Source organism: Punica granatum, chromosome 4 (genome assembly GCF_007655135.1).
Source record: "Punica granatum isolate Tunisia-2019 chromosome 4, ASM765513v2, whole genome shotgun sequence".
NCBI lineage: Eukaryota > Viridiplantae > Streptophyta > Magnoliopsida > Myrtales > Lythraceae > Punica > Punica granatum.
Genome location: NC_045130.1, coordinates 38,582,670 through 38,606,702, shown reverse-complemented (window position 1 = coordinate 38,606,702; position 24,033 = coordinate 38,582,670). Strand labels below are relative to the sequence as shown.

The following is a 24,033-nucleotide window of genomic DNA, read 5'->3' as shown; positions in this document are numbered from 1 at the left end:
GAAATAACCCTTCCAAGATCTCGCCGTGTGATACACACAGCCTTTAGATACGTTATTTTATCCTTTTGACTGAAATAGGCAAACGCATCACGTAAAATCTCCTCTTTTGGGATCTCATCTTATGATACACATGGTTTTCAAAAACATTATTTTTCCTTTTGACTGAAACATGAAAGATCATCACGTGAAATCTCCCTTCCAAGATCTCGCCTTGAGATACGCCTGGTGTTCAGATATGTTACGCCCTAACTGATGCATGCTCATGCCCTTAAATCAGTCTTTGGAAGACACAAGATGTCATGGCCTTTTTTTTTCCGGATGAGTTACCTATGTTTCTCCCTGACTGAAAGGGAAGTTGAAAGGAAAGTCATGAAATCTTTCATTTGAAGATACTCGGTACTCCATGCGCATGTTAACATAATGCATCAAATTTCTTTCTGAATGGGGAGAAATTTCAGGGGAAGAGGTGCCATCGGATTTTCCATAATTCTAGTTTATTGTTAAGTTGAGTACATGAAAATGAGAAGTAAAATTGCATAAGAAATCTTAATAATAAGAATCAAATCCCAAATTTCTTAGTCCTCATGACTTGGATGAACGTAGTTAAATGCCAGTTCCCTCTTGAAGGACTTCCTATACTTTTTGGACTCCGTTCCACAATCAGCCCATAAGCATTAAAAAGGAAAAAGAAAGGGCCCACACACACAGAGAAGCAGTTGCTGAATGGGCCTCCAATTGCCTTATTTATTTGGATCGGGCTAGTGGACTTACAGATGGGCTCATCAACAAAAGTATAGGGATCATATACAAACTACAGGGAGTAAATTGAAATAATCAACACCGGATAAATCTCACGTGGCAGGCCGAGGGAGTAGACCCGAACTAAACGCAGCGTAGGGGCAATCTCTTGTCACCGGAGTGAGAACCCAAACAAGCCCGAGAGGAGGACTGAGCAGTGAGCAGCTCAGCTAGGGCAAAGAAGTTTATCGGAGCTCAGCCACCTGGAAGATGTTCCTCCGCGTGATCGGGCGGCCGCTGCTGGCCCAGGTGAAGCAGACAACGGGGATCGTGGGCCTGGATGTGGTGCCGAACGCGAGGGAGGTCCTGATCGACCTCTACACCAAGACGTTGAAGGAGATACAGGCCGTCCCCGAGGACGAGGGCTACCGCAAGGCGGTTGAGAGCTTCACGAGTCAGCGGTTGAAGGTGTGCCAGGAGGAGGAGGACTGGGAGGCGATCGAGAAGCGGCTCGGCTGCGGCCAGGTCGAGGAGCTCATCGAGGAGGCCCGCGATGAGCTCACTCTCATCGGCAAAATGATCGGTTCGTGCACCTTTCCTATTTATGCCTTCCTTTGCCGTTGTTCTAAGGCTTTCGTTTCATTGCCACTCTGAATGAGAGCTTAGATTAAGCTATTAATGGTAAAGCCAACTCATTGTTGACGGAAAATGAAGATATCCTATGAAAAAGATGATCTAATGTAGGAGGGGTAACTGGAGATTTTGGCCAATATGAGTGGAAATTGTATTGGTTTCTGCTGCTCGAGGAGGATTTCTGCTCGCCGAAATTGTTGAGCTGAAGGAGCTGAATGTCTCAAAAATGAAGCTCTTTTGATCTGAGAATTGCTTATGAGTTCTTGAGGGTTTGTTGTTGATTGGTCATTTTCGGAAATGGGTCTCGCTTATGAGCGGGTAAGTAGATCACTGTAAAGTATCGGTGAGCTAGATTCTTGATAATGCTGAACCTAGCGAAAGCCAGAACGTGAGTCTCTCCCTGTTACCACAGACCACTAGAAGTGCATAGCAGCTTCACGTGCTTAAAATAGTGTGTGGTCATTTGAGCATGAATGCTATCTCATAGTTAGGTTGAAGCTGCTGCTTGTTATGTCTTTCATGTATGAGTGGATGCAATACATGTAATTTAATATTAGCTTTGCTGATTGAGTCCAATGGTGAAGTTGGTCGGTTTTTAGAATTTCTAGTTTGGGCATAGGAGAATGTCTTTGCATGTGTCTATGGATGTGATACGCCTCTTCTGATGTGCATTATCATTTGAGGTCATTTTGTTCCCTATTTGCTTTCAATATCCGGGTACTACGCCCTCAGTCTCATCAGTGATGAAAAATCTTATTTATCATTCAGACACGATATAAGGAAGAGATGAAAGGAGATTGTGAAATTGTGAAGGTGTAATAACACCTGTATTTATCTTGTCTACTGAGGAAGGTCAATACATTTGGAGTTGAGATGCAATTGGATCATTTGGCTTCTACTCTCTATGGGGAAGCAGATCGAACTAGTTAATTTTGTTGAGATTGGACTTTCTTTATGGAAATACTTATTGTTTGCTTATTGAACTACAGAGTGGGATCCCTGGGGCGTGCCTGACGACTATGAGTGCGAGGTTATTGAGAATGATGCTCCTGTTCCCAAGCATGTCCCTCAACACCGACCGGGCCCTCTCCCTGAGGAGTTCTACAAGACCCTAGGGGCTGTGTTATCGAAGAAAGAGGTGCCTCAGGTGACTTCCAGTGAGTCATCATCGAAAGAATAAGGCCATGCTGGTTTTAGTTTCCATGTTTGTTTTTCAAGGATGGATGTCTTTCCGGTTCCGTTCAATGTTATATTGTAATAAGCCCATTTTTCTATATGGATTAGAGATGATGTTCCAGGACATACTTTTGAACCAGCCACTTGTTTATCCGAACCGAATCAGAAGTGTTGGGACTTCTGTTCGTGAGTTCCGGTACTCATTTCCAATTCAGTGAATCTATGACACAGTAGCTATAGATCAGCTTGAGGTTCGGGCTCCCTGTCCTACTAGGCATTTTTAGCTCGAGTTTTTATTTCAATATTGTTCATGAATAATGTTGCAGATCAAGTTGATAATAGTCATTTGAAATTTCTGAATCATTTAACAAGTAAATTGAAAATGTATGGCCATTCTGAGTCAAAATTTGCTCCGTCGAGCGGCTCATCAAGTTCAGTCACCAAAGTCCATAAGCCTCTGGGGCTCCACTTTCCTATTATGTGATCAAATTGGGTAGTTTCTTCTTGGAATGAATCTTTCGCTCAGGAGCATATTGAACCAGAAGGTTGACGAGCCACACCTCTAAGAGCCATGGATTTTGAACTTGCGCATCCTATTTTGTCATGGCACAACTCAATACTCGATTTATCGTGAACAATGGTCTCTTCTATATCTTTTCGAGATGCAGCGACCTTCCATCAATGGTCTCTTTATCTCTCTATCTGGCTAAACCATCGGAGCAGGAAAGTCTATATGCTATCCATTTCCTGAAATAAGGTCACCTCGTTCGGTATCTACATCCACTCGTACCGAGGAATTCCCCTTTGAGCCGATACTTCTCATCACCTTCCGAGTTTCGTCACCCAGATCATATCGGCGCGATGCATCGTATAAGTCTGCAAGCATGGCGTAGAAAGTTCGATCCATTGGGTCGACCTCTAGACCTCGTCTCGCCATATCTTCTCCCAAAGGCACGTTCCTGTGCAACTTGCATGCACTGAGCAATTTCTTGTAAATTGCACCATCAGGCCTTAAGGGCATGCTCTCGATCACCTCTCTGGCTTCCTCTAGCCGCCCAGCTCGTCCAAGAAGGTCGACTAAACAAGTGTAGTGCTCAAGCTCTGGCTCTATATTGTGTGTTTTGCTAGTGGAATGGAAATACTCGAGAGCAAGATCAACCAAACCACCGCGACTGCAGGCAGAAAGGACCAACAAGAAGGTGATCGAATCGGGATTTACTCCTGCGAGCCTCATATCTTCAAAAGAAGAGAGTGCAGAAGAGACCAGCCCATTCGATGCCAATCTTGAGATTAACACGTTCCACGAGACAACATTGGGCTTGGGTATGTCGTCAAAGGCCTTGCGGGCATCATCAGTAGACTTGCATTTCCCATATAAATCAACCAGTCCATTTGAGACCGAAAGCCCATGGCCTAGCCCAGATTTCACCGACTGAGAGTGAAGTTGCCTCCCAGTTTGGATCGAAGATAAGTTCGATGCTGCAGACAGGAAGCTCGCAAGACTAAATTCGTCCATCTCAATGTTTTCAGCAGTAATCAATCTGATCAAGCTCAGCGCCGTTTCATGATGCCCTGCATTGTTCATTCTCGTAGCTAAACTGGTGTAAGTAATCACGTCTCTGTGGTCCATCTCCCTAGTCACGTTCCACGCCTCATCAAATAAGTCCAACGCACCGTATGTATCGACCAGAGCATTTCCGACAGAAATATCATAGGGTGCCCTGATTTTAATGACATAGCAATGAAGAGCAGATGTCTGAATCCGAGATTTAGCGGCTGCACAAGACTTGAGAATGGTTGAGAGAGTGAAAGAATTTGGGTCCACCCCAGCAGCTCTCATGTCCACGAAGGCCTGAAACGACTCCGCAATGAAGCTGTGTTCAATGAGACCAGCAATCAGAGATGTCCAAGAGATGACGTTCGGGGAGTTGATACTTCTGAATGCTCCCAACACATCTTCTATCACATTGGAACATTTAATATACATATCTGTGAGCGAGTTTCCAACTGAAACATCACCCTCAAGTCCGACTTTGATCACCCGTGAATGTATCTGTTGTCCCAGTTCGAGTGATAAGATTGATGAGGATGCGCTCAGCAAGCTGGAGTATGTGAAATTGTTCGCTTTGATTCTGGAGATATCCATCTGATGGAAAGCACTGACAGCCTCCGTGACCATCGAGTTCTGAATCAAACCGGAAACTATTGCGGTCCATAAGCAAACGTCATGCTCAGGCGTAGAAGTTAAGGCTTTGAGAGCTTCTTCCATCTTTCGGTTCTTCGTATACATATTGACAAGGGCCGTCTTCAGGATCAAGTTCACGTTGATTCCCCAAGCTACCAACTGTGCGTGAAGAATCATCCCATAATTAAACTCGAAGAAGCTCGATGCACCTAAAAGCTTCACGAACGTAAACTCGTTGGGGGTGATTCCAGCCTCAATCATTCGGGAATACAACTGCAATGCCCGAAGCCATTTCCCACTTTCAACGAGTGAAGAAATCATGGTTGTCCAGGAAACAGTGTCCTTGTTTGCCAAATATTCAAATACCTTCAGGCCTTCCTCACTAGAACCCAACTTGGAGTACAGCTCAATCAAAACACTTCCCAGGATAGGATTCGATTCAAACCCGCACTTTATCACACAGGCATGAACACGACTTCCCAAGTCGAACTCTCCCAATTTCGAGCAACAACGCAGGACGCCTGAGAAGGTGAACTCGTTCGGAGTCTCCCCCGAGCTCAACATCGAGTCAAACACCCTGAGGGCGTTCTCGTGATCTCCGGCCCTCACATAAGCACTCAAGAGCCCGGTCCAGGACACGATGTCCCTCTGGAGCATTTCATCAAACAATCGACGAGCTTGGTCCGGTCCACAGCACTTCCCGTAAAGAGACAGCAGAGTATTGGTCAGGTACAAATCTTGCTCGAGACCCAGTTTAATAATTGGACCGTGAACGCAGATTCCGTCTTTTATGGACTTAGAGTTGCAGAGAGACAGAACCTGGGAGCAGGTTTCCTCCAGCCGACGGGGCTCGGTGCCGAAAACCCTCCGCAGGGCTCTACATATCATATTTCTTTTGGAACAGAGCTGTTAGACGAGATACGGCTTCAGTTGGAATCGAAGATTTCACGGGACGGCGACGGTTTCTTCACTCTTCCGGCGAGTTTGATCGGATTGGGACGAACTGCTCTGCTCGATTTGGCGGGAAATTCAACCGGCTTTGCGATGTCAAAACGGGTTCGAACTCCGAACCCGACTGAAAACCAAAATTGCTTCTATATATGTATCTTTCTTTTTTTTCTTCTTTTTTTCGAAAAAGAAATTTCTATTTATGGTTTTGGAGATTGTATCTTCTTAAAAATTTATTAGTGGGCTAAATAGCAATATGGTGGATAATAATACTTTCAATACTATAATAATTCAAGTTGAATTAGCCGAGATGTGCGTGCACGTTGCCCTAGACACAACCCGATACCAAAAAGGAAAAAGAAAAGATAGGGTGCGACTTAATAACATAAATATGGTCAATTATAATACTTTTAGTTTACTAATTCAAACTTCAATAATTGAATGAAATAAAATCAATGTTAATGAAATTGGGAAAATAAATATTATTGCCCGAAATTATGATATTTAAGTGATTTTGGGGCTTAACTTATAATAATTTAGGGAAAAAAGTGTCACTTAGTAAGGATTTTGGGTATTTTCTCTGATTTAGCATATTTCTTTCCCAAAATTACATATGATAATTTTATATTTACCCCAAATCTAACACCTTAATCTATCAATTTTTTTGTCAAATGCTGATAGCGTTATTACGCAATCAATGTGTTTAAACAATATTTCAAAAAAAACCTCACCCATCCTACCCCTTATTGGGATTGGTGCTTGTAAAGAGAAACGGCCTCGCTAGCAGCCACAACTACCGAGGTCGTTGGCAAATCAATAAGTCTAAATATTCAACTATTTAAATTGAATCTAAACTCTAAAAAATGCTTTCAAGATTAAATTTAAATACCGAGTAAGCATGCCATAATGTACACACTACAAGGATTTGAATGATTATCAAGAACATATTCTTTATTCTAAGCAAAACATGGCAAGAAATTTAAATATTTACATACAATCTGTTGACAAAGAAATTATTTATTTTAATATGACGATATTAAACTCAATTAGAATCAAACTTGTACAAGCTATAACTTCATGAAATTAGAAATGCTATTAATTTTGTGTAAAAACGTAATTTTCTTTGTTAAGAGTCTCTTCTTTTCGGGTGAAATATTATAGACCTAATTAAGCAATTACTTTTATTTGATCATTGGATATTTATTTATAATATGTTCAATAATATCAAGGGGTAAAGAATATAAAAAAAGTCAAGAAAATCACAATAATTAGTAATTAAGAATATTGAAATAATTTTATATATTCTTTTTCCCTTTCCCTTTATCGCTTCCTCAAGTCAATTAGATTTCATCAATCTCCTCTCCCCCCCCCCCCCTCTCTCTCTCTCTCTCTCTCTCTCTCTCTCTCTCTGCACTTATTTTTCCCATTCTAGAGAGTTCTCTTTGCTGTCTCCCCGTCTTCCCCGAGTCCGATGGCGTCCGATCTCGAGGGCAAGGCCAAGGCGGCGTTCATCGACGACCACTTCGAGCTCGCCGTCGACCTCTACACCCAGGCCCTCTCCCTCAGCCCCAAGAATGCCGAGCTCTTCGCCGACCGCGCTCAGGCCAACTTCAAGCTCCGCAACTTCACTGGTACTCTTTCACACCTTCTGTCTGCTTTATCGGGAGATAATCATTCATTCCCTTAAGCTCTGGGTGGATAGCGTCCTTGGTCCTTTCACTGTCTCTGCCCTTAGAGGGAGATTTGTTGTGATTTTGACAGTGATTATTGGAGGCTCGATAATCTGAGAGCAAAGTTTTGTTTCTTAGGGCTTTTGATATCTAATTGAGATCTGATTCGATGATTCTGGATAGATTGTTTGGCTAATGGGAAACTGGACCGGGGGCGAGATCAATTGATGCTGATTGGACTTGGGGATGGCCTTATGTGTAAAGGGCAATCTGTTTGACCCGATATATTTCCCTATCAATGTGCTATGTAATTGGTATTCTAGTCTTGATTGGCATCGAAGAAAGGATCTTGGTCGCGGCTTTCTCCTTTTCCATGCTCTGTCCATTGTGGGCAAATAATTACTTTAGCGCTCTGCTCTTATTAGAAAAGTTGAATTAAAGTAACGTGTGAGTAGGATAGAGCATCCCATATGCAGGATCAGGGGCAATATCTCGAAAGGACTGGAATTTGTAATGCAGAACTTGAGTCTTGGGGACCAATGTTGAAAAGGTTGCATGAGACAGATGTTGATACTGATATTCTCGGAAAGTTGTGATTAGTATTGTGGAAATTGGAATAGGACATAAACTCTCAGCTGGCAGTTCTGATGAGAAATTAATTATTTGTGGTCTGAACATGATCGAAGTGTGCTTGAAGTTTTATCAAACTTATGCTTGCTCTTCTCAAATCTAGCATTGCTGCCTATTCGTTGATATAAGCTATCAATCTTGCATAATTGATGCTGTCATTACTTACTAATATTTTATTCTGTAGAGGCTGTTGCTGATGCGAATAGAGCAATTGAACTGGAGCCTTCCATGGCTAAAGCATACCTTCGTAAAGGGTGAGTACCTTCAGTTTCATGATTTCCCTTTTCTTTTACCCTGGATGTTTCTTTCTTTTTTGTTACCTGATTCACAAAGTAGATTCTCAATGTATGATGTTCATTTCTGCCCTGTCTGGACTTGTAAAAGCATGAATCATGAGTGAAAGGATACAATCAAACTTGTGAATTTTATTTTAGGGTGAACCTTCTTCTTCCTGATAGAACTCCTGTCTGAAGATTTTGCTAATAGGTTCTATGATGTGTTCGAGAGGTCAAAAGTTTCATCTGATGATGAGTAACTGGAAGCTGCAGTGTTTGGGGGGAAATCATTGCTCGTTATTTTATTTTCAGAGACTGGAAGTGAGCACTTGATAGATTGGATTTTTATCCATCATAGAATAACTGAATTTGGACCAAGATAATCAAAAACCAAATTATTTCTAGGGAGATGCTTTTCGAGGTTTATAAGATTTTATTCCTTTGTTAATTGTCTTGGGAAAACCATTATGGTCTAATCTACTTCAGCTTTTGGACGAGGAATGACTATTAATACTTAAAATAATCACAGTTCAATAATTGTTTATGTCTGAACTGGTGTTTGGTTTGGTTCTTGAAGTTACTTGATTGCTTGCATAGTTTAAGTATATATTTCAGCCAAAAATAAAGCCAGTTAGGATTTGCCACATAGCTGTTGTGATAAATGTCTCTTGCCCAGTCTTGTATTGGAAACTATTCCATGGGAATTATATAAGGACACATCTTTTCTTTTTTGTTTCCAGTAATGCCTGCTTTGAGCTTGAGGAGTATCAAACTGCCAAGGCAGCTTTCAAGTCAGGTGCTACTTTGGCACCAGGAGACTCGAGGTTCACAGGCTTGATTAAGAAATGTGAGGAGAAAATTGCAGGTATTTATTAGCTAACTACTGTCTAATGATGCTCCTGTATGCATTCCTTTTAACTGCTTGAATGAGGTCCAAACTTGTTCTATGAATAAGAATTATTGAGTAGGCTTGTTCTCATGGTAGTTAGAATACTGAATGCTCATTACCTATCTTATCAAATTACTGAGGTTTCTGGGTTATCTTCAGAGGAATCTGGTGATGTAGTTGAGAAGCCGTTGGAAAAAGCTCCAACTAGTGTTGTTCCCCCAGTTGTTCAGCCTGGGAAGGGATCTTTACCCCAGGAGGTTCCAGTGACACCCATCAGATCTAGATACAGGTAAGATCAACTTCTGAGCTTACACGCTCATTTACATTCTGCTATTAGTATCAGGTTAACTTTCTATGACGAAGCATTCTTGGACTGTTGGTCCTGTTTCAGCTCATTGAGTTCGGACCTTGTTAGATTTCTCCATCACATGGTTGCCCATATGGTGGGTCAGGCTGGGGACTTCTCCACCTTCCTTGCATGAAAATTCTTGTTATGACTGCTTCACGATTAAAAATATAGTTTTGTTAAATCTCATGAGACGGTGCTTCAGCACCCTACTATATTATTACAAAAGTCATGCGAACTTAGGTTATGTTTGGTTTTAGAGTTGAGTAGAGTTGAGTTTTAGTTTTAATTGGTTTGTAATGATTGTTTTGTTGAATTATAAGAAAAAGTGTAAAAAGTAATGAATAGTTGAGATAATTTAGTATTAAAAATTGAATTGAATGGTTAAAGAAATTGAAGAAAAATGGGAAAAGTAATAATTGTGTTGTTGAATTGAAAATAAGTGGAGTCAAGTGGAGTAAAGTTAAAAAAAATTTTGTTTACCAAACGGGTTAGCTTCCTTTTGGTGTGAAGAATTTTGGGAATTTAAACATTTGGCTTGAAATACTCTTAAGGGATATTTTTATACTTTTGTTTGGCACTTGCAGACATGAATTCTACCAAAAGCCAGAGGAAGTGGTGGTGACCATATTTGCAAAGGGAATTCCTGCTAAGGATGTAACTGTTGATTTTGGGGAACAGATTGTACGTGCCAAAACCAATGATACTCTTTTATCTAAATATATATTTCATTGCTGGTGGCCATTTGACACCTGACTCCTGATTGCTGCTTGCAGCTGAGTCTCAGCATTGATGTTCCTGGTGAAGAACCTTATCATTTTCAACCTCGGTTATTTGGAAAGGTATTTATATATATATATATATATATATGTATGTATGTATGTATGTATAGACCCTGAACCTGCGCTACGCGCGGTTTGCATATTGAGTTGAGAGAAAATGATGGAACAGCGAGGGAAGAAAGAGGAGAGGGAGAGAGAATAATGAGAGATGTGGGTAGTTTTTTTGGTTGTTAATAGAAGTTTGAATATACAAAATTATCCTTTTAACTTAGTTAATATTATTTTATAATATTATGTTTTATTCGACTACCATGGTACCATCAAGCTGCATGCATGCTGAGCAGTTTTCATCGGCTCGAAAGCAGAGAAATAGTATTATGTTTCAAAAATATTTTTCAATATTGATCCATATCTTTTTATTTTTTTTTATTTGTGGAGGGTTGACTTTTTTGCATTGGTGTTGGGTTCTTTGACTGTGTAGAGCTGTTCTTTTTTTTTTTTGGCCATCTGCAAAGCTGTTTAATTTAAGTGTTATTTCCCATTGTAAACAGATAATACCCGATAAATGCAGATGCAATGTCTTGTCTACCAAAGTCGAAATTCGTCTAGCTAAAGCTGAATCCATTCAGTGGACTTCTCTTGAGTTTAGCAAGGAAAATGCCGTTGCTCAAAGAGTCAATGTATCTTCAGGTAAATTGGGCTCCATAAGATTGAGGAGATTCAAATTTAGAGGAAATCACAATATTTCTGCCTTGTCTACCATTATATCGCACGCCATTATATCTCCTTTTGTGCCTGCATGATTTTCATTCACGAAATTGGTGATTATCAGTTATATTAGCACGTAAAGATTCTTCATCATTTAAGAGAACTGTATGTGCTGATAAAATCATTTTGAATCAGATGCTGGAACTCATAGACCCTCTTACCCATCATCAAAACCAAAGAGAGTGGACTGGGATAAGCTTGAAGCCGAAGTGAAGAAGCAGGTATATCCAATCTTTTAAACCTAAAATGTGAACTAGTTCTTTTCGTATACCACAAGGTTCAAGTGGCTCAACTTAGAAGAGGATGCCCTCTTTTTGGCTGGAACATGACACCTCCGGATATGGGTTACAGGAGAAGGAAGAAAAACTCGATGGAGATGCAGCTTTGAACAAATTCTTCAGGGACATCTATCAGGATGCTGATGAGGACACAAGGAGAGCAATGAGGAAATCTTTCGTAAGATTCATCTTCTCCAAGTTGTCCAGTGCACTTACCAAAGTCATACGCATAACAATTGGTCAATCATCTGTTGTTTTATGTTGCACAGGTGGAGTCGAATGGGACTGTGCTGTCCACCAACTGGAAAGAGGTTGGGTCGAAGAAGGTGGAAGGGAGCCCTCCTGATGGAATGGAGGTGAAGAAGTGGGAATATTAGGGAGGCTTGTCTGGTTTAAATTCTCTTGTAACTGTACTGAGTAAGATGCGATTTTCGACATTGGACAAGTGTTTGGCCTCTCTTCGCTTTCTTTCTCTATTATTATGCTAAGTCATACTTTCCTTTGCAATACTTGTGTGAATATTTTGGATTTTACTGCTGCAATGTGAAGAAGTAGAATGAATCTTCTGTTTTATAATCGGGGCAAAGCATATGCTTTTACCTGTTCTGACTATATGAATTCTGGTGGCCCGGTAAGGAAGGTATCACCAATCTGTGTTTAAGTCTGAATGATTAAAGAACATTTCCAGTATGAAGAGTTATTGGATAATTTTAGTCTGCGTTTCTCAATTATTGTATGTGTGTAGGTTTTTTAACTGAATTCGTTTCTAAGTATTGCTGGGGCCTCTATATCTTGTCTTGGCATTTCATAATTTTGTCTATTTTGTACTTCCGGGCCTCTGGCCTCCTTTCATTACCGGAAAAGAAAATCGGTTTGAGGTGAACCATGTAAGTATATTTTTTAGTATGAAAAGGGAATTATGAATTTTTGTTTGATGAGATAACTGGCATTTTCAGTTTATTGTCAGATATTAAACCCGTTTTGACGTTCTGGTCTGGTCGGTCGCCTCATCATGTCAGCAAATATATGACCAATGGAACTCGAATAACAGTATGCAAGTATATGGTGGTTCGGTGGAAGGTAATGTACTGTGAGGAAGGCATGGAGACGTAGGTCAGAGCATAGGCAAAAACAACTTTGTGGTCACGGAAACAACCAGAGTCATAAGTGTAGAATTGAACTATGAACTTTTGGGTCGTCTAATATGATGGTGAGTGGGGTCTCTCTAGTATGATAGCGAGTCATGATAATATATTAGGTATTTTCATTTTAGTTACTTTTAGTACTGATGAGTGCGTTTGGTTTCAGAGTTAAAGTAATTTTGATTTTAATTTTGGAAAACGACAAATGAGATGTGATTATAAATTTGATTTGGAAAACGTATGTTTTTGTTGTATAGTGTGTTGAGTTAAAGTTAAAGTTAAAATTTTTGACTTGGTAAATGTGTGTTATTGTTGTGTAGTGTGTTGTGTTAAAAGTTAAAGTTAAAATTTCTTACAATTCAAACAAGGCAGGCTTTCTATTATCTATCACAAAAAATAAAGGTACTAACTCTATTTCACCTACGTCCACCGCCTCTACGCCATCACCCTATCTCCCAGCTTCTCCACTACAAACTCAAACCTTCCTGCAGTCGCTCTTGCCCTCGAGGTCATCCACTTCAACGCTCCTAACGTGAGCCACACCCTCAAGTCCCTCTCCGAGCACCGCCATGTCCTTGCCCTGGTCATTGACTTCTTTTGCATGTCTGCCGTCTCGGTGGCCAAGGAGCTTGGGACCGTGCCACTGCTTGTTCACCTGTGGTGCGGAGCTCTGCCACTCAAAGCTTTGGTCGAGGGGTACAGAGCTGCCCATGAGAAATGGTGGCCTAAAGTGAAAAATTTACATAAGGCATTTATGATCTGTTTGTTTTGAGAATTAAAATCGCTTTGATTTTAACTTTAACTTTAACTCAACACACTACACAATAAAAATACACATTTTTCAAGCCAAAAATTTTAATTTTAACTTTAACTAAACACACAACACAATTATTTGTCCTTTTTCACAATCAAAATCAAAGTTACTTTAACTCTAAAACCAAACGCACAATTAAAAACTTATTCATTTCAATATGAAAGGTTAATAAAATAAACATGGAATTTTTTATTTTTATTTCAATTGATGTTAATTAATAATTAAAATTTATAATAAATTTATCTTAATATTTTATTTGAATATTTTTCAACATTTTTTTTCTTTCTTGCATTGAGATAAGAGTAAAACTTATTAGAAAAATCACAAAAAAATGAAAGTCAAATGGAGAAATGAAGAGAAAATTTGACAAGTTACCCAATAAAAAAAGGGTAAATTACAAAAAAAATATAAATTTTATAAAACGTCTCAGTTTTGTTATAAATTTTACTTTGTAACAAAAAAAATCACATGTTTTGATCATCGTCTCAGATTTGGCATCCATTACTATTTCGTTAAAATTTTCATCCATTTGCCTACGTGGACTTTACCCACCAAATTTGCACATCATTTGATCATATTCTCTTTTCTTTACAAAAATAACTTAAATTTTCATAAAAGTCTCAATTTTGTTCTAAATTTTGATTTGTAATTTTAAAAAAATACATGTCAGCACTTCGTTTTGGTCCATCGACTCTAGAAGAGAACATCAACAGTATTCATGACTACAACCCATAAACTATTACAAAAGAAAACCCAACAAAACAAATCCAAGGTTACTATTAGTTTTTATTTAGGTGGCTCGTCTGAATCAAAATGCAGATTGCACTATGGGAAATGAATCTTAAGTTTGATCCAGAAGGTTCATTAATAAGTTCTTTTTGTCGCAACGGAAAGAACCGAGTTTCGCCCAAAAAAATTCATTTACGTGTTTGTGAATGCTGATGATTATGCACAATAAGAATAAAGATATCCGATAATGGAGGATCTATGCAAGATATATATCGGGATTGCGACTTCTTTTGACTCTTAAACTATGTGACACATACACTGGCATCAAATTTGGTCTCAAACTTGGTAGTTTAGACTCGTTATCCTATCAAAAAAAATTTGGTCTCAAACATATCTGGCCATTCTTATCCTTATAGTTTCTTATATTGCGTTTGATTTCATAGTAAAATTTTAAAATTATATTTTGATTTTGAAAAAGAGTAGTATAAATATGACTCACCCTTTGACTTTGTATGAGTTATGTTTTATTATGGAAAAAAGAGATATAAATGGGGTCCACTCTTTGACTTTGTATGAGTTATTTTGTTTTGTAGTTGGTAAAGTTAAGTTAGAATTGTGATTCTAAAATGACACTCACAAACCAAACAAGGCATTGAATATTTTTTCCCCCCCTCTTGGGATATACTTGTCATCAGTCTACTAGGGGAAGCTTACATCGGCCTGAAATCGACTGTCTTGACTGGAAAGGATGGCATCCTTCTACTTTTTTTGTCATATTTTTGTGAATCAACATTTCTATAAGGTTAAAAATGGAAGAGTAGTTGCAGTGCAGTGTTGGGAAGCAACGTGGGTGCGGGGCTCGCGGACCAAATACCTTCCTCAAGGCTCAACTACTGTTCTCAACCAAACGGTCCAAACCCAAACTTAACCTACGAGTGCATGTATGTACGTATTTAACTTCCTGTTATAGTACGTTTGCATTGAAACATGAACATGTAATATATAGTTGTCATGCTTTGTCGATCGAGCATCCTGTGCGCCTTCATTTTTCCCGACTGAGAGAGAGAGAGAGATCGACAATGGATGTAATTTCAACAGAACATGCTTACGCGGAGATCAGTTCGTGCAGGGGCGAATCCAGGATTTTCGTTCAGGGATGGCAAAAATATTGCTTGATATAAATAGTACATAATTTTTTTTTCAGAGGGGCAAAGTGCAAATTTTACATAGAAAAATTCATAAATTAACATAATTTTGAGGCAAAATTATAAAAAAACCAAAGTTCAGGGGGGCAATTGCCCCCTGGTATTACATTGGCTTCGCCCCTGAGTTCGTGGACTCCTGTGATCGGATATTTTAGCTAGACGAAAATCACATGATGCACACAGAAACTCGGGAAAAGAATGATTAATCATGCGTTTGGTTTGTAAGTAACATTTTAAAATTAAATTTTAATTTTGAAAAAGAGTAATATAAATTGTTATATATGGGACTCATCTTTTGACTTTATATGAGCAATGTGATTTTATTTTGAAAAAGAGTAGTATAAATGGGACTCACTATTTGACTTTGTATGAGTTATTTTGTTTTGTTATGGGTAAAATTAAGTTAAAGTAAGATTTTAAAATCTCACTTTGAATTCAAACGGAGCATAATATCCTACCCGGACTCGGACAAACGTAGAATAAGATCCGGAAAGAGCGACACGAGCATGAGATTATAGACAGTGTAGCATCATGAGCTTCCCATGGATCTTCCTTCCTGGAAAATAATGGGGGTTTGTGGAAATATAGTCCATCCCATCCATTGGACTTACTAGTCATCGCATGGACTGGGGATGCGGAAGTTCAAATCATTGCCCAATTTTTCCATCGGGATTTTGCTTGTGATTTGTGGTCTCAACTTATCACCCAATTGTCCTATCTATTTTAAAAGATATATATCAAAAGATGATGTAATGTAGTAACGCACGCTTTCGCCTGTTGATCTAGAGGTTACAGGTTCGATACCTAATGAAACTACATGTGTCAATTTATTAATTACTTATACCCCGTTTGATTTATAAGTTTGATTTTAAAATCGTGATTTTAATTTTAACTCAATACATTACACAACAAAAATACACGTTTCCCAAATCAAATTTATAATCTCATCTCATTTGTTCTTTTCCACAATCAAAATCAAAATCAAAATCAAACTTACTTTAATTCTAAAATCAAACGCACCATTAAAATTTATCAGTCATCGCACTAAGCGTTGGATATATGTTAATTTTATAAAAAAAGAGTCAATCTCGAATTCCGATAATGTTAACATATCTATCCCAAGTCCAAGGTCTCTGTGCGTGCTTCTATTCCTAGTCCTATCCACTCCCTTAGCCGAACAACGTTGCCAACCAGAGCAAGCAGAGAGTAACATTTTACGTACCCCCAGTCCGGTAGTCATGAAGGCGGAGGTGGCCATAGTTCTCTACCCTTCGCCGGCCATCGGCCACCTAATATCGATGGTGGAACTCGGCAAGCTTCTCCTCGCCCACTGCCCTAACGATTCCCTTTCCGTCCACGTCCTCATCTCCTCCCAGGCCTACAACGCTGGCTCCATCACTCCTTACATCTCTGCCGTCTCCGCTGCCGTCCCCTCCCTCACCTTCCACCACCTCCCGTCCATGTCCCTCCCCCCGGACTTCTCCACAACCTCCCCTCACCAAGAGACCCTCGCCTTCGAGCTGCTCCGCCTCAACAACCCCAACCTCCGCGAAGCCCTCCTCTCCATCTCCGCTGCTCATCGCACCGTCAATGCCCTCGTGATGGACTTCTTCTGTTATGCGGCTTCCAAAGTCGCACGGGATCTCTCCATCCCGTGCTACTACTTCTTCACCTCCGGTGCCGGGTTCCTCGCCTCCTTCCTCTACCTCCCCACCCTCCATGAGAAGTATTCCGATGAGGCCTACACCAATCCAAGGACCCTCCTCGACGTCCCGGGAATACCGCCACTTCCGGTGCCGGATGTTGCCAATCCGTTGCGAGACCGTGCAGATGAGGCCTATGTGGGGTTCCTGGAATCTTCCAAGAGCATGAGGGAATCCTCTGGTATCATCGTCAACACGTTCGACGCGCTCGAGCATGGATCCATCCGAACTATAACCGAAGGGCAGTGTGTACCCGAGGGCCCCACCCCGCCTCTCTACTGCATCGGGCCATTGATATCGGATCGCAGCAGGGAAACCAACGGTGGCGATGCACCACCGGAGTGCTTGAAGTGGTTGGACGCGCAGCCTAGCAGGAGCGTGGTGTTCCTGTGTTTCGGGAGTCTCGGGGTGTTCTCGAGGGAGCAGCTCGGGGAGATCGCCGTCGGCCTGGAGCGGAGCGGGCAGAGGTTCCTCTGGGTGGTTCGGAACCCGCCGCCTGACCCGGCCCTCAAAGTGGCCACCATGGCCCATCCCGACCCGGACCTGGATTCGCTTCTCCCAGAGGGCTTCCTGGCCCGAACTGGCGATAGGGGGCTGGTGGTGAAGTCGTGGGCCCCGCAGATGGCGGTCCTGCGGCACCGCTCCATGGGCGGGTTCGTCACCCACTGTGGATGGAACTCGACGCTCGAGGCAGTCTGTGCAGGAGTGCCAATGATCGCCTGGCCTCTTTATGCCGAGCAGCGGCAGAACCGCCTGCTAATGGTGTCTGAGGAGATGAGGATCGCCCTGCAGATGGAGGAGTCGGAGGGTGGGTTTGTGAGCTTAGCAGAGGTGGAGAGGCGGGTCAGGGAGCTGATGGACTCCCCAGAGGGCGAAGCAGTGAGGCAGCGAACACAGGCAATGAAGAAGGCGGCCGAGGCGGCGCTGAAGCCTGGCGGGTCGTCTCTGAGTGAACTGACCAGACTGGTTGGCTCATGGAAGCTTGCCTGAGTTGGACAAACCATCTTCCGTATGGTCGTCATATTGTTATTGTTCACATCCAATGCATGTAATTTGCACGTTATGGATTTTGTTATGGTAATAGTTTAAAATTTTAGAATTTACTACTAGATCATGTCCCTTTTTGTAATCGGAAAAAAAAAATCAGAATTTACAAGCCGTAGAGGCGAATGGAATGATCAGGGACAGGTACTAAGAGGTGCTCTGTATCGGGTGCTCTTGGACTAGTCCAAATGGGGCTCGAATGTGAATGATCAAATGCAACAGAGGTCAATTGGTTGAGGCCCTTAGTGGGTTGACTCAGCTTGATTGGATTAATTGGAGTCTAGTTGAGATTTTGAATACCTCCGTCCACACACGAAAAAACGGTCGTAGAGAAAATAATAGAAGACAATGCAAAAAGTATTGAGTTTGTAACTGTTTAATATAAAATGAAAGTTCCCTAACAAATTGGTACAAGAAATTTTCAATATGCTACAATTAGGTACATTCCATCAAAAGTTCATTAATTACTGTATATGTTACTTTTGTCACTTGAAATCAATCATAGCTCTACAACATTAATGGAGATATGAAATTCGAAAAATTCAAATAAAAATGTAAAAAAAATATATTTATAATGTAGAAAATATAAAATTAAAAGGAAATTAAGCAAAAGCAATGTCTAAGATTTGAGTCATTGTGAATGCAGAAAATTCATGCTGGGAGAGCTTTATCCCTTAGTGGATCGACCCGACTTGACTGGATTTATCATGACTCAATTGTGTTTTCAAATATCAAGATACAAAAAAAAATGAAATTACTCTTTTTTTTTAAGTGAAAGATTTCGAGAGAGATTGAGAAAAGTGATCGAAGAAGAGGATGGAGGCGCCCTTAACAAAACAAAATGTATAATCGCTGCATTAAATACTTGGTCCGTGGGAGGGGCCACCTCCATCCCGTTCTCAAATCATTTCTTTTCAATTTGTTTCCCTTTCTCTCTCTGGTTTTTATATATTTCATTTATTTATTTTATAAATTTTAAGTTATTGTCTTTTAATTTATTTTTACTCGACAAGTTTATGAAGAGTAATTTGGTTGTTTAAGTGCTCATTAAAGTCATTTTTTTGAGCTCAAACTTATATTTGCCTATAAATAGGCCATAGAGCATAGCATTGGGGCTCTACCGCACAACACATCAATACAACAGTAAATTTATCTTTTATCCGTTCTTATACAGAAAAGTAAATCCTTTGATTTTTTTTTAATAATAAGGGAAGCATATAGTCATAGTACAAAAAAATGAAATAAAACTAAATAAAGAAACACATACGTTTTACTGGTGAGGATCGACCACGGGATGTCTTGATTTAAGGCGGCACCTTATGCCACTACATCAAAACCCTTTCCTCAATCCTATAATCTTTCAATAGTCTCCGTTGCTTTCGACAAGAGTTTTTTTGTAGGAAAGTAAATTCCCCATTTTCTAATATTTGATAACGCAAAAGTTTTTGATCCACATAGAAAAACTTTCCTAGAATGTGTAACGTAGCAACGTACGTTTTCGCCTATTAATCTAGATGTCACAAGTTTGATATCTAGTGAAATTATTCGTGCCCATTTATTAATTATTTAGGATTTCTCTTTTATTATAATAGGTCTTGAATCTCCTTTATAAAAAAAATTTCTTTTATCAAAATGGGTGTAATACAGTAATGCACGCTCTCACCTGGTAATTTAGATTTACAAATTCGATATCTAATGAAATTACTTGTGTCCCTTTAATAATTATTAAATTTTTTTTATTATATTAAATTTTAAATTTCTTTTATAATCGAAAAAATTTCTCTTTGGCTGGGGAAAATTTAAGAAATGAATTCCAAATAAGAAAATTCATTTTCTCACTCTCACACGCACTTTTTGTTTTGCCCACACACTCTCTCTTCACTTTACACATTTTTCTTCCTGTCTCTTTCTTTTCCAGCTTTATTTTTCAATACTCTTGTCAAACATAAAAAAGTAAATTATCTTTTCAGAATTCATTTTCTGTTGAATTTATTTTCCACATGAACTTATTTTCCTTGAGACAAACAAAGCCTTATTAACTGTTGTAAGTTTGAGTCGATGAAGTCCTTTTTGTTCGTAGTGAGGTATTCGAGCTCTATAGGAGTTCTCTACTCTTATAATCGTCTCGATTGTCGGATTTTAAGGCGTTCTTATATCAATTCTACAATCCAAGGGACTATTGAATTGTTTCTTGTTCGAAGACTGTACGCAACGTCGGACGGACGCCTCCCTAGTTCCGAGGGGGCGCCCCAGAAATAAATTCAACAAGAAGGTACAAGGATATAGCAGATCGAGTGGGGGGGTCCAGTGGAGGCGAGCGCCGGGGAGGGGGAAAGACTAAAGAGTTTGGTGATGAAGACCGTGCGGGGGTTAGAGTCGTTGAGAAGTAAATGCAGAAGATTCGAGGAAATTCCCAGGACTTGAATTTAATGGTACTGTTTGTCACTTGGCTTCTTGCGATGTTTGTCACTTGGCTTCTACATGCCGGCGTCTGATGTAAGGCACATGACGTCTTACTCAGACTGTGAGGCTTGCTAGTGAACAGTCTCAAACCGTTACGAAAAAATGGCCAACGTACTCGGATGTGATGATTAGGTTCGACTGTTCCATTGACATGTTTCTTCTGCCAAAGTTTGAATTTTCAATATTTACCCCAAAAAAAGAAGAAAAAGTTTGAATTTTCAATAAAGTGTCCAAGGAATCTTTCTCTATAAAGAACCAAGCCAAAACACATGCTAACAAGAATCAACAAATATTCGATGAATATCATTCATTCATTTGAATATATAATATTTAATAAAAATATTTGAAAATGATAAATTAATTCGATAATGAGCTCATATATTTTTACTTACAAACATTTTAATTGATTTTTACTCATCTAAAATGAATGAATAATACACATTAAATATTTTCTCAATAGAAATTGAGGTTGCGTTTGGTTTCATAGTAGGATTTTAAAATCAGATTTTGATTTTGATTTTGAGTGGTATAAATGGGGCCCACCTTTGATTTTGTATGTGTTATGTTATTTTGTTGTGAAAAAAATAGTATAAATAGGGTCCACTCTTTAACTTTGTATGAGTTATTTTGTTTTGTAGTGGGTAAAGTTAAAGTTAGAATTGTGATTCTAAAATATCATCTTGAAACCAAACAGGCCCTGAGACGTTTGACGTCCATCACTACCCATTTTCATAAAGAACCCATTTTCATAAAGAAAATTATGGGAAAATATTGAGTGAGTAATACACGGCGAAATGACTATGTAAAATTTCACCTTCGAATTATAGGTGTCTCACTAGACAATTCGCTCTTTCTTACTTCCTTACTCTCTTTTCGGGTAATAACTCTCTTTCTTACTTTATATGTCATTTAGAATGGAATTTTATACGATGAATTGGACGCCGTATTACTTGCTCAATATTTTGTGGAAGATTAGGTAAATACAACACAATAACATATGATTAATTAATGTTATCATGAACTCTGTCTGTAGAAAGAATATATATATATATGTTGGTGCATGTGGACAAGCAGTAGCGAGCAAAATCTTCAACCGGTGAGCACAATGAGCAGAGAGGAGGCCGTAGTTCTCTACCCGACTCCGGCCATCGGGCACCTTATCTCGATGGTGGAGCTGGGAAAGCTCATCGTCTCCCACCGCCCCTCGCTCTCCGTCCACATCCTCCTCTCCTCCCAGGCCTACAGCGCCGGCTCCACCGACGCCTACATAGCCTCTGTCTTTGCCTCCTTCCCCTCCATCTCCTTCCACCGCCTCCCCGTCACGTCCCTGCCCCCGGACTTCTCCACCCCCTCCCCCCACCACGAAGCCCTAGCTCTTGAGCTCATCTGCCTCAACAATCCCCACGTCCGCCACGCCCTCATCTCCATCTCCGAGCGTCACCGCGTCCTAGCCCTCGTCATCGACTTCTTCTGCTATGTCGCCTTCTCCGTCGCTCGAGACCTCTCCATCCCGTGCTACTACTACTTCACTTCCAGCGCCGGAGTTCTTGCCTTTTTCATCTATTTCCTCACCCTCCACGAGAAGTGCTCGGACGAGAGCTACAGCGACCCAGAAACCCTACTCGAAGCCCCCGGCATACCCCCTTTGCCTAAAAAGTACATGGCTCTGCCGATGCAAGATCGCCGAGATGTTGTGTACAGCATGTTTCTTCAGTCCGCCATTGAAATGCGGAAGTCGGTTGGGATTATAGTGAACACGTTTGAGAAGCTCGAGCCGAGGGCTCTCCGGGCTATTTTGGACGGGCAATGCGTGCCCGATGGCCCCACCCCACCGGTCTATTGCATCGGACCGCTGATCTCAAATAAGGAACCGAGCAACGGCACTGGAAACAGCAGCGATGATCGAGACGCTCCGGAGAGCTTAAAGTGGCTCGACATGCAGCCAAAAGCAAGCGTCGTGTTTCTTTGTTTCGGGAGCCTCGGAGTTTTTTCGCTCGAGCAGCTGAGAGAAATTGCGGTCGGACTCGAGAGGAGCGGACAGCGGTTCCTGTGGGTTGTGCGAAACCCGCCTCCGGACCCGAGCCGCCCCGTGGCAACAGTGGTTCAGGCTGACCCGGACTTGGAGTCCCTTCTTCCGGATGGATTCCTGGACCAGACCAGGGACAGGGGGCTCGTGGTGAAGTCGTGGGTGCCGCAGGTGGCGGTGCTTAACCACCAAGCGACGGGTGGTTTCGTGACTCACAGCGGATGGAACTCTGTGCTGGAGGCGGTATGCGCTGGAGTGCCAATGATCTCATGGCCCCTCTACGCCGAGCAGGGCCACAACAAGGTGTCGTTGGTGGAAGAGCTGAAGATCGCGCTCCCCATGGACGAGTCGGATGACGGGCTCGTGAGGGCGGCCGAGGTGGAGAGGCGGGTCAGGGAGCTGATGGACTCTGAGGAGGGTAACTCCATGAGGGAGCGGATGGCCATCTTGAAGGATGAAGCCAAGGCCGCGATGGGTCCAGGCGGGTCGTCAAAGGCGGCGCTTGCCAAACTCATAGAGTCGTGGGTGGGCGCGCAAATTGGATAGAGCCCCGCTGATGTTAATTTATGCTGTTATAAATTAAAGAAACTGCATGTCATTGTAATTCCGACCCTTTGCCGACGGTAAAAGTGCGTTTGGTTTCAGAGTTGAAGTAACTTTAATTTTGATTGTGAAAAATAACAAATGTTGTGTAGTGTATTAAGTTAAAGTTAAAGTTAAAATTTTTAACTTGGAAAATGTATATTTTTATTGTGTAGTGAATTGAGTTAAAGTCAAAATTAAAATTTTTGTTATTTTAATTTGAAAACAAGCTGGACTTAAAAGGTCCGCAGTTAAAATAGAGAGAAAAGATATCCGGATATGATTCCCGATCCATTAAATCCTTGCAGTCTCAATCTTTTTGGCTGGCAAGCGGTGCTTTCTCACTTTGATTTGTAGTGTCGTTGAAAACGGAAGACCATATGGAAAAGTATATAAGAGACAAGAAGATGATAAGGAAATCCACCAAACTTACAATTCAACTTGTGGTGGACAATTATATATCTATCTCTTCATTGGGACCCAACGAATACTGACTCCTCGGTAGAGTCAATTGAGATGTTACGAGTGGACTATTTACTGGTATCTTAATTTTCGAGTTCTTAATTCGATTTAAACTTCGCGAAAAGAAAATTTTATATCACTCTATCTTTTGCTGACTAATCTTTCTACAAGGTGTGCATTTTGATCATAAACGTCGATGAAACTGCAACTCAATTTTTTTTTTATTATATATATATATATATATATAAGTCGAAGCTAAAGAGATAAAAAAAAAAAAGCACTACGTAGGAATGGGTTATAGAAGTCCCAACGATATCTTTAAAGATTAGCGATGTAGTACTAGTCGGAAGGTTAGAAAAGAAATGAAATCCTAATGGCAACTGAATTGTCATTCGGGCAGATCAAAATTGTAATGGCTTGTGTGATTTCAAAGTAGAATTTTAAAATCATACTTTAACTTAATTTTACTCACAACAAAATAAAATAATTTATACAAAGTCAAAGGGTGGATCCCATTTATACCACTCTTTTTCCACAATAAAACA

The 24,033-nt window shown here is 40.5% G+C and overlaps 5 protein-coding genes across 5 annotated transcripts; 4 read left to right on the top strand and 1 right to left on the bottom strand.

Moving 5' to 3' along the window:
* Nucleotides 1-874: 874 nt before the first annotated feature.
* LOC116203470 (probable NADH dehydrogenase [ubiquinone] 1 alpha subcomplex subunit 5, mitochondrial) lies at nt 875-2,801 on the top strand. Its single transcript, XM_031535199.1, has 2 exons — nt 875-1,321; nt 2,361-2,801. The coding sequence occupies exons 1-2, from the start codon at nt 1,009-1,011 to the stop codon at nt 2,549-2,551; spliced, it is 504 nt and encodes a 167-aa protein (XP_031391059.1). The 5' UTR covers nt 875-1,008; the 3' UTR covers nt 2,552-2,801.
* Nucleotides 2,802-2,910: 109 nt separating this feature from the next.
* Nucleotides 2,911-5,841, bottom strand: LOC116203469 (pentatricopeptide repeat-containing protein At5g52850, chloroplastic). The gene has a single exon (XM_031535198.1). The coding sequence runs from the start codon at nt 5,618-5,620 to the stop codon at nt 3,284-3,286; it is 2,337 nt and encodes a 778-aa protein (XP_031391058.1). The 5' UTR covers nt 5,621-5,841; the 3' UTR covers nt 2,911-3,283.
* Nucleotides 5,842-7,025: 1,184 nt separating this feature from the next.
* Nucleotides 7,026-12,006, top strand: LOC116203468 (protein SGT1 homolog). Its single transcript, XM_031535197.1, has 10 exons — nt 7,026-7,311; nt 8,165-8,234; nt 8,996-9,120; nt 9,304-9,433; nt 10,078-10,174; nt 10,267-10,332; nt 10,824-10,962; nt 11,176-11,261; nt 11,392-11,496; nt 11,588-12,006. The coding sequence occupies exons 1-10, from the start codon at nt 7,152-7,154 to the stop codon at nt 11,693-11,695; spliced, it is 1,086 nt and encodes a 361-aa protein (XP_031391057.1). The 5' UTR covers nt 7,026-7,151; the 3' UTR covers nt 11,696-12,006.
* A 4,301-nt stretch (nt 12,007-16,307) lies between these two features.
* On the top strand, nt 16,308-18,228 carry LOC116205410 (UDP-glycosyltransferase 88A1-like). Its single transcript, XM_031538019.1, has one exon. It carries the CDS (start codon nt 16,447-16,449, stop codon nt 17,899-17,901), a length of 1,455 nt encoding a protein of 484 aa, XP_031393879.1. The 5' UTR covers nt 16,308-16,446; the 3' UTR covers nt 17,902-18,228.
* A 3,135-nt stretch (nt 18,229-21,363) lies between these two features.
* On the top strand, nt 21,364-23,125 carry LOC116205159 (UDP-glycosyltransferase 88A1-like). The gene has a single exon (XM_031537661.1). It carries the CDS (start codon nt 21,479-21,481, stop codon nt 22,988-22,990), a length of 1,512 nt encoding a protein of 503 aa, XP_031393521.1. The 5' UTR covers nt 21,364-21,478; the 3' UTR covers nt 22,991-23,125.
* The last annotated feature ends 908 nt before the right edge of the window (nt 23,126-24,033 follow it).